At 44.0% G+C, this 15,336-nt stretch overlaps 1 protein-coding gene across 2 annotated transcripts in view; it reads right to left on the minus strand.

Annotated features, from left to right (window-relative positions):
* Nucleotides 1-1,121: 1,121 nt before the first annotated feature.
* Nucleotides 1,122-15,336, minus strand: part of Klhdc10 (kelch domain containing 10) — a 55,390-nt gene continuing 41,175 nt past the window's right edge. For both annotated transcript variants that reach the window (XM_028866179.2, XM_028866180.2), the window contains 6 exons: nucleotides 13,794-13,942; nucleotides 10,325-10,409; nucleotides 9,297-9,363; nucleotides 8,679-8,726; nucleotides 6,812-6,951; nucleotides 1,122-5,824 (listed from right to left, as the gene is read on the minus strand). In XM_028866179.2, coding sequence (XP_028722012.1) covers nucleotides 5,615-5,824; nucleotides 6,812-6,951; nucleotides 8,679-8,726; nucleotides 9,297-9,363; nucleotides 10,325-10,409; nucleotides 13,794-13,942 — 699 coding nt within the window. In that variant the 3' untranslated portion in view covers nucleotides 1,122-5,614. The remainder of the gene's footprint in view (nucleotides 5,825-6,811; nucleotides 6,952-8,678; nucleotides 8,727-9,296; nucleotides 9,364-10,324; nucleotides 10,410-13,793; nucleotides 13,943-15,336) is intronic.

The following is a 15,336-nucleotide window of genomic DNA, read 5'->3' on the forward strand; positions in this document are numbered from 1 at the left end:
GTATGGTGGAGGGATGACTGTACTGTCTGTATGGTGTATGTATGTATGGTGGAGGGATGACTGGACTGTCTGTGTGGTGTATGTATGGTGGAGGGATGACTGGACTGTCGGTATGGTGTATGTATGTATGTATGGTGGAGGGATGACTGGACTGTCTGTATGGTGTATGTATGGTGGAGGGATGACTGGACTGTCTGTATGGTGTATGTATGGTGGAGGGATGACTGGACTGTCGGTATGTGTATGTGTATGTATGGTGGAGGGATGACTGGACTGTCGTATGTATGTATGTATGTGATGTGATGTATGTATGTATGTATGGTGGAGGGATGACTGGACTGTCTGTATGGTGTATGTATGTATGGTGGAGGGATGACTGGACTGTCTGTATGGTGTATGTATGTATGTATTTTTTTTGTATGTATGTATGTATGGTGGAGGGATGACTGGACTGTCGGTATGGTGTATGAATGAGCACAAACCTTTCCCCTCTTTGTAGATTTACATTGTAACAGCCAAGAAACCTGTCCTTAGAGAAAGCCAATGGGAACAGAATGAGTGTGTCCACTGCTAGGAGGCAGGCCCTAAAGTGACCCAATGTGGATGGAGTGTCCTTGTCTACTCTGGATTTAACAGAGAAGGTCAGAAGGTGAAGCAGGGTAAGAATTGTGGTTCCATCCCCAGAGGACCCCAGAACAGGGCTCTGCTCCAACTCCGGCCTTTCCTTTGGATTGCGAGGTCCTATGACTGTTCATAGGTTCACATTTCCCTCAGACCTCCTGTATCTCCTCCAACCTTCAGGGAAGCCTCCTGACCCCAGACCTGCTCAGCAGTGGTTCAGGGTATATGAAATGGCGCGGGGGGGGGGGGGGGGGGGGGGGCACAGCTGCTCCCTTGCAGAGAGCCAGGTTCTCCTGAGAGTCACTGTGTGTCCAGGAGCTCTGGAAAGTGAGCAGACAGAAGTCATCACAGGGGTGGGGTGGCAGGGAGGGCGCACAGGTGTGACAGAGCAAAGCTGACGCTGGTGGGAACTGGGGGTGAAGAGTGAAGGGGTGAGTCTGCGATAGAGGTCAAAAGGGGAACTCAGATGTGCACAAATTACTGCAGACAATCATGGCGACTTGGACCAAGTATGTTTAGAGATTTATTGATCAGATTGTTTTAGAAAACCAACAGCGAACACTGACAAGGTACGTAAGTACAGACTGGACATTTCAGGGTAGATTTACTTGCTTGTAGGAAACCAGGGGAGGTGGAAAAGCGGTCCTGATCACATGGCATGCACACCAGACTGCAAAAGGACATCCACACTATTTCACAGGACGGTGGCAATAGCTTAAAGTAAGGCAAGCGCTGGGTACGGCCTCGCGACTGCAGGACGGAAGAGCCAGCCTGGCCCAGCCTCAGAGCAGCTCCAGAGAGGCCTTCCTTCCTTCCTTCCTTCCTTTCTAGCCTATCCTCCAGTCTCTCCAGGGAGATGCCTGCACTCTCCCTACAGACTCCGCCCGTCCCTACTGACTCCGTCAGTGTGCTCTCCGCTGCCTCCTTCTCTTCCCGCTGCTGCCGCCGCCGCCGGGGAACTAGCACAACAGCGATCACTACTTCTTAGTGATAGTGGCCTTGTCTCTGGAAACTGCCTCTGACTCGGCCTGTGCAGACTAAGCGGGGCCTTCAAAAAACTTCTCAAAAGTTTAAAAGAATTCACAACGTGGGAAGTACACCAAGAAGATGGCACTACCTTTGAAGCACAACTCAGAACTTCTGTTGAGGACACTGGACAAGGGGAGATTTTTTCTTCCAAATCTCACAGACTTAGAAGGGAGACTACGCATGGAGGTTCCAGACCCCCACCGAGCCCACTTCAGGCCCTGCCTATGCTCCCAGAGTTCTAAGGTACCCGGGGACCAATGGAATTTACACCTATGCTAAGCAGTCACTGAAATGCATGGCTCTAACAATAAACCCTCCTTCACCCTGAAGCCCAGCCCCAGAACACAAGCAAGAAGAAAAGGGGAATGGCTTTCTGTGCGACATCAGAGTGTAAGTGTCACATAAGACCACAGACCACCAAACTGGTTTTAGAGGGGACCAAACCAACACAGTCCACGAGGACAGTGCACCCTTCCTGAACACCAGTCTATCAGACTGGAGAAGGTGACTCCAAAGGAAGAACCAGAAGAGCAAGCTTTGTCAAAAGCCAAAGAAATGTGTTCAGATGATGGCGTTTCCCGTTTCTGTGAGACACCGCCTTTTCTCCCCACAGGAACTAAGAGTTCTCTGGTCAGGAGGCAGCAGAGAGCTCAGCAGCAGCAGATCATACTCAGGGCACCACCTCAGCTCAGGGAGACCCTATGGCTTCTCAGCAGCATTCAACAGCTCTGCATTGGCGTGGTGGCGGGCTCCAGGCCCTCTCTGAGCTTCTCTTCCTTCCCTAACTACTAGTCCCACTAGTTTGTGGGAGAGGACTAGAAAGGGGGAGATAAGTAAAGAAATGGTATAACAAAAGTTGAAACACTGATTATCTGTGGATTTCAACTGTCTGTGCTTTCATCGTGCTACTGTGGAGACCCAAAGGTCACTGTCTCGTACTTTTAATCTAGAAATGTTAATATTTTCATTATATATATATATAGTTTTTAAATCTAGCTCTGTGCTGGACACGAATGCTATCAAGAAGCTTTTCTCTCAAGTCATTAGGCCCTGGAAGAAGATTCCTGCCAGTGAAAAGGTTTGGTTTGCCTTGAGAAGCAGGCAGAGCTTCAATCTATTATATACTGGTTTGCAGTTTTTCTGTGAAGTGGGAAATACCTTATCGTGATGGAGGCATCATTTAATAAGGTATTACATTCCCAGATAAATTAGTGTACATGTAGGAGAACTGTATTAATATTAGGTTTTAATTCTCCACTTGGGCAACACTTTCAAGTGGACTTCCTTATTCCTGGGCAAGACATGCAAACAGAAGATAGTACAAACAGGAATGGAAAAAAAAAAAATCTCAACTCTAACAAACCAAGAAACAGCAATTTTTTATGAACTAGAATAGGAAAACATGGACTTGAAAAAAATCCAGCTTTACCAGAAGTTGGCTTCTGATCACACTGAAAATCCTTGGCATACTTTTCCTCTAAAGCAATAAGCTGACTTGCCCAAGACAGTCAAACGGTAGTGGAGCTGCTCTACGGTCAATGCTTCTACATAATCTGTCCAGACCACTCGTGTCTACGTATTGCACTTCACTTTCCAGGGCACAGGAAGATGGCGGGGCCTACCTCAAAGAGGCAGAGGAGCAGCAGGTGCCATCACCTTTCCCGCTCCAGGTGAGGAGTCCAAGTGCTGGTTCTAGAGAAACTACAATGCTGGCGACCCTTGGGGAAGCCAGTCACCTTCCTAAGTCCTCACCTACAGTCATTTGGCATCCAGAACACGTGCACAGGGCGCTTACAGCATCGCAGCTGCTCCCTGCCCCGTCTTCACCAGTGTCCCAGTCAAAGACACTTAGACCAAACATGGACTTCAAAGACACATATGGTCACTGATGTCAGGCCTCCAGCATCTATCTCAAAGAAGAGTGCCTTCAAAAGGCTTCAAAAGGATGCCAGCCAGTGTGGCTTGAATCAGTCCTCTCTTGACAACTTTCTGGTGTAACAGAACCAGAGGCCTTCTTGTATTCCAAGGACCGTGGCAGTCAAAGCACAGAGGCTGAACAGAACAGTCTTTGGTCCCTATATAAACCAATGACAAAAATCCATCTGTCACCCTGGAAAACATGGCTTATTAGTTTGGGATGTAGTTCTGCCACGGCCCAGAGACCTGGCCTGGAGTCACAAAGTTTTGAACTCACAAAGTGGCTCAGGCTGACTTACTCTGGAGAGGGTTCCTCTGATGGTAAGAAGTCAAAGCCACACCAACAAGAAATGGCGAGATTTGGGGGATGGGACCCCTAGAGGAGCAGCTCCATTTCCTCAGAAATGACCCAAACTCACAGATAAGTGCTTCTTCCAGGCTGCGAGCAGAGGCTCCACTGACGACAGCCCACACAGATGGAGCAGAAGGCCTGCTGTGAGGAGAAGTCAAAGACCTCCCTAGGACTGCACACGATGCAGGGACTTTTCAACTGTAACTCAAAGGTGACTCTAAATCCACACAAACTAAAGAGATCTCTTCTGGTTGAAAAGAAAAAGAATAATGTTAAAGCTAGGTGAAAAAGAGGCACTTAAAGGAAAAATAGTGTTTCAAATCTCCTGCATATGTCTCCTCCATAACAGGCCTGCAGGAGGGTCTGCCTTGCCCTCCTGCAGGCCTCCAGTATTTTGACTACACCTATGGATACCCACAGGCTTACACTAGCAACTCCCTCAACTCTTCTAGCAGTCTGAAGACAAAACGAGTGAAAACTTAGGTCACTTTTCTTCCAAACGAAACAGACCAGAACTAAAATCTCTCACAAAAAAGGCAAACGATCCTGTCTCACTCCTTCTTCCTCCTGCTGGTTTTCAAATGACACTTGCTTCTTTCTTGAGGAGGATAAGCTGTGCCTCTTCCCTAAGACCTTTTATCTAATTACTAGGCAATTACAGCACCGTGTACACTGAAGCAGACAGCAAAGGGGTAAGAAGCTCAGGAGGGACTCTGGGACCCACTGCTTGAGAAAATGCAAGAACGTGGTCCAGAGATTAAAAAGGAAACGGCTGCTCTGGGAGTCAAAGGCCATCGCCCCAAGCAGAAGCTAAGCTACAAGTCTGAAGGGTGCAGGTGCTATGCTCTACTCTACTGTCCTCTGACATGGACACCACGCACTTAGAATCTACAGTTCCCCGTGGAGAGGTTAAAGACATAGTTAAAGCCATTAATAAGCGCAGGGGAAGTTCACAACTGCCTAGAAAGAACTTGACGCCATACATTTAATTTGAAAGACAACAACCACGTGACGCTGACACACAAGGCTAAGTCTCAGCAGGCCAATGCTAACCACGGGGGCATCAACAGGTGAGGGCTCACTAATCAAACGTTGCTCAACTCTCTCCTTTCGTCAAGATTAGGTATCTTTGCACCAAGTCAACCACTGCTGTCTGAGTCCAGCCACTCAGACACATCTCAGAAACACTAACTCAACATCCAAATTTAAGAACAACCTGCAAGATTATCCAGGTCAGTCTTCTCAATCTATCTCCCAGACCACTTGCTGCTGGCTTTTTAAACTTGGTGTTTGTGGATGATAATGCTTTAATAGGTGGTATTAGCTGACATGGTCAATATGTTTAGAATTTCTTTAAAATAAGGAAAAAACAACACACACACACACACAATTTATCTCTCTTGATTCCTAACATCAGGAAGGTACTTTCAGATGTTCCCTCAGCTCCATCAGGAAAGAGGGACTGCATATATGGGGTGCAGACTGGGGCAGGAGGGAGGGAAGCAAAGAAGATAGCACATGAGAGAGTGAGATGTCCATAAACTTAAACCCATTCACGAAAGGCATCTGATGTATTTTCTGAATAAGGCCTTGATCAGGGTAACCAATTCTCTTTGTAGCACACTCTACACTGCCCATAAATAAAGGAGTCTCTTTAAATTAACATTTCCAGTATCAATGAACAGTCCAGAATCCTCATTTCAAGCGTTCGATGAGGTCCTGTGTTAGTCCAAGGTGCAGAAGCTGTGTTCGGGAGAGGTTTGCTAGGTTGGGGAAGGCCGCGAGCAGCTTCTCCCATGCCAGTTCCAGCAAGCTAGGTACCACCAGCCAGATCTTAAACAATGACCCAGTCCGTTTGTTTTCGTGGATGTTCACAACTCCTCCGTGAATGTACATGCAACCAGCCTATGAACAAATGGCAGTTAAAAGAAGACAAATTCAAATGGAAGAGCAATAGCTACCAAAGGAAAGGGAGCAGCACAGTTGGAATTAAAACAACCCTCAGGCTGGAATTGCAATCAGGTCCAGACAGCACTTGTATATATAACCGCCAACCCCGGGTTCAACACCCAGTTCCACAGACACAGAATTTCCACACTCCTCTGAGCCTATGCAGAAACCGAGAGTGCTTATACAATGAGTGGGTTAGTAAAGAAAGAAATAGGATTTGGTGAGATTTTTGTTTTGTTTTTGATATAAGGTTTCATACATTGCTTAGCTGGAATCAAACTCTTAAGCTCAACTGATCTGCTTCCTGCATGGTAGAATTACCATGTCTAGTTCTATAGTTTTGTTTTTTTCTTTTTTAATTTGCTTATATTGTGTTTTGGTTTTGTTCTTTTTTTTTTTTTTTTTTTGGAGATAGGGTTTCTCTCTCTGTAGTCCTGGCTGGCTGTCCTGGAACCTGTTCTGTAGATCAGGCTAACCTTGAACTCAGAGATCTATCTGCCTGCCTCTGCCTCCTGAGTGCTGGGATTAAAGGCATGTGCCACCACTACTGCCTGGCTTTGCGTGCGTGCGTGCGTGCGTGCGTGCGTGTGTGTGTGTGTGTGTGTGTTGTTTTAACTTAAACTGCAAACAAATTTTTATTAACAACTAAGTTTATAGTATATTGAGTATCTAAAATATCAAAAGCTGGTAATACAAAGATGAAAAACAGTATCTTTAATAATTTGGTACCAAAGAATACCATTATTCTGCCCTCTTAGGAAACAGCGTAGAATGGACTGTCACACTGAATTTCCTTCACATTTAGAGTGCTCTTTTCAACTTGGATGGAGTAGTGTTTTCCTCTCCTTTTCTTAGGCCACAGTTTGTCAACAGCAGCATCTTCTCTCCTTGCTAGTTCTCCTTCCGACCCACTATGTAAGAGCGATATGAAAACAAACTCACGGGGGTAACAGCTGCACAGTGGAAGTAAACAGGCTCTGGCATGATGGCAGGGAGCTTCACCCACTGAAAAGTCTGCAGATTCAGCTTCCAGATGTCTCCCAGGATCACTTCTCCATTATAGCCCCCACAAATGAAAACATCTGCCAAGAAAGGAGAAAGCCAATAGCACACAAAGGCAGTGAGCTGCAGCTACAGCACGTCTTCCGGGAGAACATATGGTTAGCTGACAGGTGGGCCATTCCTCAACAGAACCGGGACATTTCCCTGGGACTCAGGATGCCAGACTCTAGGGAGGCTTCATGTCAGCTTCTCAGATTTAAACATTTCTCAGTTCCAGGCACTGAAAGCGAAGGAACAGGAAGCTGGAAATAAAGAAACTGAGGTCTGGGGAAAGCCCATGCTCTGAAGGAGGTCAGCTGTGCAGCCCAAGGGAGATGCCCTGGAAGGAGCAGGTTAGCCATTGCCTCTCCATTTCCAAGAGAAGCTTAAAATCCCACCAGACAAGAAAACACTAATCAAAAACAAAATGCAGCTACAAACCAGTCTTTCAAACTCTTCTTTTGAGTAACATCTTGGAAAAAGCATGCATTTTTTTTTTATTCCTATCAACAAATATCCTCCCCATGGACATTTCACCTAGGAGAAATGCTCACTGCATTTCTGCATATGTACAAATGGACCACAAAATATATGCAATCTGGACCACAAAATGGGTGGGTCCTTCCTCACAAAAAAAAAAAAAAGAAAAAAAGATGAGCTGGATGCAGTGGCGCACGCCTTTAATCCCAGTATTGGGGAGGCAGAGGCAGGTGGATCTCTGTGAGTTCCAGGACAGCCAGGGCTGTTACACAGAGAAACTCTGTCTCAGAAAAACCACCATAAACAAACAAACAAACAAACAAATAGTAAGTAAATAAATATAGCCAAAGCTCATTTGATCTGTATAGCTCTGGGTGGGTTAGTTTTAACTATTGATCAACTCGTAGCAAACACCATGTGACCTTTTAAAGGTCCAGAAGTTCCAACTGAATGATGCATGGCTCTCAGGAAGCAAATGAATAAATGGCTAATTCAAGTCTGGACCAAGTTTAAGCCAATACTTAATTAAACTATAAAATATACCAGGAACTTTAGTTTTGGCTGGGACTCAAGAAAAACTTTAAAGAATAGCTCTATTCTCAGAGGCAAAGCAGAACAGTGTCACAACCTATAAATCTTATCCAACAAGCAGAAGCATAATTTTTAAAAAGTCCCCGTGTATACATAAAATGGCAGATAAATACTACTTAAATCTGAAGTGGGATGCTAAAAGGATACAGGCTATCAGGTTCCTGCATATACCCCTTCCCAGAGGTGGGGGGAAAGTAAGGGATGCTCAAGGAGGTATGTCAAACTATAAAATGTCAAAAGCCAGAAATATTAGCCAAAGAAGACTTGTTATCATGCTTCAAGTAGCTGCTACTTTCTGAAATCATACAAGGCCTTTGCTACAGGAGAACCAAGGGATGAACTCAGAGTTCTGACATCAGATAGAGAACAGAATAAACTTTATGCTATAGTATTCTGGAGAAGTTATTACAATTTTAGTGCAATGTGCACCGAGGTCTATCTGTGCAAGCACTCACAGGGCTAGAACCATAAATCATGCTAGAAGATCCAATAAAAGCTTATTTGTCATCAACTTCAGAGTTCTTTTAACAGAGAGAGCCCAGACACAAAACTAGTTTACATTCTGAAAACTGCCTCGAGTTCCCTTTAAGTTTAAATTACAAAATTATGCACCCCTTAGAGGAGCTAATCAGGAAATCAGTCATTCTCAGCAGGTAAGATTACAGAAATGAATCAAAATTTTAGTTAGACTCCATACCATTTTTTATTTGAACACAGCTGTGACATCTTCGGGCTGCAGGAAAACCTGTCAAACACATAAATACAGGAATTGAATTATTCAAGAAAACAGCAGCTAGTCATTCCGGTCCTTCCTGATGGAGTGTCAGGGAAATGGAAAAAGGGAGGGATGGGGTGACAGTGGCACAGATGGGCAGATTTTAAGTTCCCATTCTCTTTTCTTTTTTTCATTCTTGTGTGAGCATGTGTATATAACACCTGTGTATGCCTCAAGACCCCCGAGGAACTCACAGTGCCTCAAGCTAAGGCTACAGGAGGGTGTACGGTCCTGATGCTGGGAACTGCACTCAGGTCTGCAGAAGAGCAGTGTGAGCTCTTAACACTAAGTATCTCCAGTCCCTAAGGCCATTTCTTATCTCCCATGTTCTTCCACTTGTGACACATGACTCAGTGATCCCTATTAAAATCTCTCTGCTCAGTAGCTAAGAGAGAATAACAACCAAGTTGAAGAAAAGTAACTTCTCACATCATTTTAAAAACTATTTTATGTGCCATATCACTTAAGAAAATTACCCTTACCCCCCCAACAACTATAAAATACACTTGCTAAAGACATGAATCAATACTTTTAATTTACCTATTTTTTCATGAGGTTTTGTTGCGATCTCCTCCCATACATTTGTTTCAAGGTTGTATGCATGGATCTTGGAAGGGAAAAAAAAAAAGCACATATGTACAAGTAAATAGCTATAATCTTATTACTGTAAAAGCAGATTTTGAAAATGAACATTTTTGGAGCAGTTCTGGAAAAAATGAAAAGGCTCGAATCCTCGAGGAGAGAAGTGTGCGTGCGTGCGTGCGTGCGTGCGTGCGTGCGTGCGTGCCTCTCAGCGCTCTGTTGTGCTGGGCTACTCCTCTGACATCTCCACAGTAAGCGAGAAACATTCTTGTGACGGGAAAGAGCAGCATTGGTAAGAGAATGGGACAAATCAACAAACCCCTTAAAGGTCCAAGGCAGGCCAGGAGCTCTGTCACCTGACCAAGATCTCCTCTGGGATTTCTAACTGTGACATTTTCTAAATGCCATGGGGATGGAGGACTAAAAGCCCTAAGGAGCTGGGCTCTCTGGAATCAGTGATGTACAGCCCTAAGCCTGTCTGTCCTTTTAATGCACTGCACCAACGAGAGGGATGTGACATTCTGTGAAGACTGACTCCAACTCTAATTATTACACATTCTCTAGTTATCGTCCTCATCCACCACAATGTTCATACAGACTTGTCAGCATGTGATAAATGTGACTGTCAGCTGCAAAGCCCATCAGGAGCACTGAGTTTAACCTTCTGTCAAAACAAGTGTCGCCAGGCATTGGTGATGCATGCCTTTAATCCCAGCACTTGGGAGGCAGAGGCAGGCGGATCTCTGTGAGTTTGAGGCCAGCCTGGGCTACAGAGTGACTTCCAGGACAGGCTCCAAAATGACTGTTTCTCTGTGAGAAACCGTCTCGAAAAACAAAACAAAACAAAACAAAAACCCAACAAACAAGTGTCAAGGAAGCTGCTCAAAAATTCAAATACTGTACAGAGTCATCTTGATTACTAAGATATATTCCTCTGTCTATTGTTTCCCACTACCTTTACTTCTTTAAGGAAAAAAAAAAAGTACCTTGTTTAAGGAATAGGCTGTCCAGGAAGTCCCTCCTCCCAAGATGTAAATCCTCTGCCCATCATGAGCAATTTCATGTCTGTACCTGAAAATATCGAAAAATATAACTGGGTGAAAATGACCTCCCTAAGGTTTGATTTATTTATTTATTATGTATACAGAAGAGGGCACCAGATCTCATTACAGATGGCTGTGAGCCACCATGTGGGTGCTGGGAATTGAACTCAGGACCTCTGGAAGAGCAGTTGGTACTCTTAACCTCTGAGCCATCTCTCCAGCCCACTGTGAGGTTTTTATTAGCTAAATATTGCCATTATTTATGATGATAAATTATTAGAAATGACCTAAGTATTAACTAATAGTGAACTAGTTAAATGAACTATAGAATATGCATAAAATGCATTAGTATACAATTAGTATACAAGGATGGCTAATCCATCCCAAAGTTTTGTTCATACCATTAACTGGAAAGGAAATGAGCTCCATGTTAAATAGACTGCAGCCAGCCTTAAAACTTTCAGTGTGCAAACACACAGGAATGTAAGGGTGTTCCCATCTTAGATGGCAACCTTAGCTACCTCTAAGTTTAGTTTTATTTTTCTTTTCTTCAATTTGCTGACTTGTATTTTCTTTCTTTGTTTTTTGTTTGTTCGTTTTGTTTTTTTTTTTTTTCGAGACAGGGTTTCTCTGTGTAGCTTTGGAGCTTGTCTTGGAACTCCTTTCAAAGGACCAGGCTGGCCTCAAACTCACGGAGATCCGCCTGCCTCTGTCTCCCAAGTACTGGGATTAAAGGTGTGCCACCACCTCCCAGCAAGGGTTTTTTTTTTTTTTTTTTTTTTTTTTTTGTTGTTGTTGTTGTTAATTAAAAGTGGGAAGATCCACCTTTAATCCGGGCCACACCTTCTGTTGGCAGCCTATATAAAAGGCCTGGAAGAAGGAAGCTTGATCTCTCTTTGCCTGCTTTCTCTCTTTGGAAAGTCCATTCTTTCACTGGCCTTACAGAATAAAAGACACACAGTACAAGAGGTACAGATGGAAAAACCCTAAACAGACTATCGTGTGTTTAACAACATGTGTAGGCTTAAGAAAAAGGGTATAGCCATAGGAAAAAAAATGAATAGTTTAAAAATAAAGTCTTAAGCGGGGGGGGCGCTAAAGATGGAGAGAGCAGGGATTTGTGAGTTCGAGCAGTTGGTAAAGTGAGCTAGAAAGGCAAAACTACGCAGAAATGTCTCAAAAAAAAAAAAAAAAAAAAATAAAGTCTTTAAAGAGAGAAGTAAAGTAATATACAAAAGGATAAGCCATGTAGAGAAGAGAGAACAGAGGGAGTCTGGATCTTGGGTGTTACTGTGTTGATTCTGAATGTTTTGACTGCTGACAAGCAAACAACAGCTGCCGAGAGGCATGGGACGAAGAGGGACTGAACACACACACCAGCCTAGACATTTTAGGGATGCCTTCACTTCAAGACAAAAGTTAAAAAGTATATTTGTAAAATGTAAGTTAAAAATGCTTTGTTTCCACAGGAAACAAGAGGCTGTGGATTCACTCCAGGTTAATATGGGTCAGGTTTGATCAAGGGAGACCTCCTGAACCTTGACAGGTAATAACTATCAACAAAGGTTACTGCTGGTCTTCCCAGGATGTGATCATTATCTCAATTTTCTCAGGGATCCCTAAAGATGTCTTCACGTTATTTTTGTCACACTGTATATATGTTTCTACTCTTGTTTAAGGTATTGTACCTATGCAGTTCATTTAAAAATGTTAAGGCAAACTTCTAGTTTTTGAAAGCTATTATTTATAAACTACTTAGGATAATCAAGAAACATAGGCCAGGCTGGCACACACCTTTAATCCCAGCACTCGGGAGGCAGAGCCAGGCGGATCTCTGTAAGTTCAAGGCCAGCCTGGGCTACAGAGCGAGATCCAGGACAGGCACCAAAAACTACATGGAGAAACCCTGTCTTGGAAAAAAAAAGAAAAAAAAAAAAAGCCCAGAGGCAAAAGATAGGATAATTTTAAGTTAAGAAAAGCCTGGGTTGGGGATTTAGCTCAGTGCCAGCAAGGGCAAGGCCCTGGGTTCAATCCTCAGCTAAAAAAAGAAAAGAAAAGAAAAGAAAAGCTGGCTAGAAATAAGACAAGCTAAGGCCAGGCATTCATAAGAATTTGGGAGCTGCCGGGTGGTGGTGGTGATGGTGGCGGCGGCGGCGGACGCCTTTAATCCCAGCACTCGGGAGGCAGAGGCAGGCGGATCTTTGTGAGTTTGAGGCCAGCCTGGTCTACAGAGCGAGTTCCAGGAAAGGTGCAAAGCTACACAGAGAAACCTTGTCTTGGGGGGGAAAAAAGAATTTGGGAGCTGGGTGATAGGCCCCCCCAAAAAAAGTGCCAAAAGAGTAAGAGTTTTAAAAAGCAACTATAGAATCCCATGGGACTAGTTATAGATGGTTGTGAGCCACCATACAGGTGCTGGGAATTGAACTCAAGACCTTTAGAAGAGCAGCCATCTTAACCATTGAGCCAGTCTTTCAGCCCCTTAGAATTGAAATTCCTAATCCTCCTGCCTTAAGTCTTCTAGTGGCAACAATGTCCATAAAAAAACTTACAGAAGACCACTATGTGAAAACTTTGTCACTTTTTCCCTGAAAGCCCCTGGTGCTCTCAGCATAAATTATATCCAAATAACTGCATTAACAGCCACCTCCCATTCCCTCCCAGTAACCCTGCAATAGCCAGCCCACCAACACCCGACTGTACAGCAAATACACACATTTTGCTTAAAGGCAACAAAAGACACCCAATTAGTCTGAAGAGAGGAAATTAAAAAATATTTACTTTGTTTTTAAACTCAGGAAAATAATACTAAGTTTGTCATTAAGTTTAATTCTAGGAGGTAACTATTTCTATGGAAAGAAAGGTGAAAGATCTAAGGCCATTAGTAGAAAGCAACAGGAGAGGATGGGCGGTGGTGGCGCACACCTTTAATCCCAGCACTCGGGAGGCAGAGGTGGGCGGATCTCTGTGAGTTTGAGGCCAGCCTGGTCTACAAAAACAAAAACAAAAAAACTGGAAGCAACAGGATGTTGGGATGTTTCAGAAACAGTGAGATGAACGACTATCACAGCTACCCTCCATCCATCATCTATCTTCCCATCTGTCCCTCCTTCCAGTCAACACTCACTGACCTCATTATGACTTTTATTGGCAACTGCTACCATTGGTTCCTTTCCAAACTACAAGCTTCTTGCTACTAAAAGACTAAAACATACAAGAGAAATAATACTTTAAAAATTCTACACTTAGAGGAAAACACTGTATTTTCACCAACAGCCCTTTTCTTTACCACTGATCTGGACCCATGTGCCAGTTAACGACTTTATCAAGGGAGTTTTTTCTTCCTGGTGCCAAGGTTCTAGAAGAGCTCGAAACTCAGCAAGAAAGACCACAGTGCTCAGGCCCAGCACCTCACCTCTCCTCCGGCAGGTCACAGGACAGGTTGTTTGGTTTGAGTTGTGTCCACACCATGGTATTGAGATCTAACTTGTGCAGATCTGTGCTGTAGATGTAGCCAGTTGTTCCCCCAAAGACATAAAGGCAACCATTGATGAGGGCCATGGCCTGTAGAAAGGTGAATAATAAGAATGACTCCTTAATCCTTAACACTTTATTACAGAACATAAACTTAGCAATGCCCCCAAATCATGTTGTAACAAATTCTCTTCTTTTTGTTTTGTTTTATTCTGTGTGTGTGTGTGTGTGTGTGTGTGTGTGTGTGTGTGTGTGTGTGTGTGGTGTTTCTATGTAACCCTGGCTGTCCTGGAACTCACTCTGTAGACCAGGCTGGCCTCGAACTCACAGAGATCCGCCTGCCTCTGCCTCCAGTGCTGAGATTAAAGGCATGCGCTACCACCACCGCCCGGTTTCTCTTCTTTTTAACCCTTTAAAATATGAGAATCTTGGCTAGAGACATGGCTCAGCAGCTGGAGTGCTCTCTTCTCTCCCAGAGAACTGGAATCAGTTCCCTGCACTCATGTTGGGTAGCTCACAACCACCTGCAACTTCAGCTCCTTAGGCATCTGTGCACACATTTCACATCATATAAAAATAAAATATCAGAGCTGATCAACTGCTCAGGAGTTAAGAGCGCTTGAGTTCAGTTCCCAGTACCTACGTGGTAGTTTACAACCATCCCTTAATTCCAGTTCCAGGAGACCCAACACCCTCTTCTGATCTTCATGAGCATAGACACAGCACACACACATGGTGGCAAAATACACATACACACAAACAAAAATCTAAAAATAAAATAAAGTATCAGACTTTGACTCGGGTATGATGGTGCTTGCTTATAATTCTAGGACTCACGAGGCTGAGGCAAGAAGATCAGGAAAAAGTCTGAGGCTAGGTTAAAGGCTCCATAGTTGAGTTCCTGGCCAATCTGAGCTACAAAGTGAGACCTTAGAAACAAAACAAGAAACCCCCAAACCAAAAGACCCTACCAAGAATCTCAAAAATTAAAAGCTAAAGGGCTGTCAAGATGAGCCAGTGGGCAAAAGTGCCAGCCGTGCCAGCCTAGCTTTGAGTTCATCCCCAGAACCCGCAGCAAAGGGAGACAACCAACCACAAAGGTTGTTCTCTTTGAGCTGTGTGCATGCGCACATGCACACACACAGACACTCACTAGTGATAACAAACAAAAATTCTGAAAGGTTAAAAATAAATCAGACCCTAAAGCCAGGTGTCTGACATTCGCCTATAATCCCAACTATTCATGAGGCTGAGACCAGTCTGTGCAACATGTGAAACCTTGTTCATGAATGAATGACTAAATCTTTTTCTAGGACCTGGGGGCTGTTTTACCTTTGTTTGCCTTTACAAAGTAAAGCTTTGCTAGTTCTACCCAGAAAGGTATGTTCGGTGATTATCTTAAGAGTCAAGAATGTAGGGCCAGTGGATAGGAGCACTTCCCCTAAAAGCCGCCTCTCACACTCCTAGGCATCAGCAACAGATGG

Source organism: Peromyscus leucopus, chromosome 3, assembly GCF_004664715.2.
Source record: "Peromyscus leucopus breed LL Stock chromosome 3, UCI_PerLeu_2.1, whole genome shotgun sequence".
NCBI lineage: Eukaryota > Metazoa > Chordata > Mammalia > Rodentia > Cricetidae > Peromyscus > Peromyscus leucopus.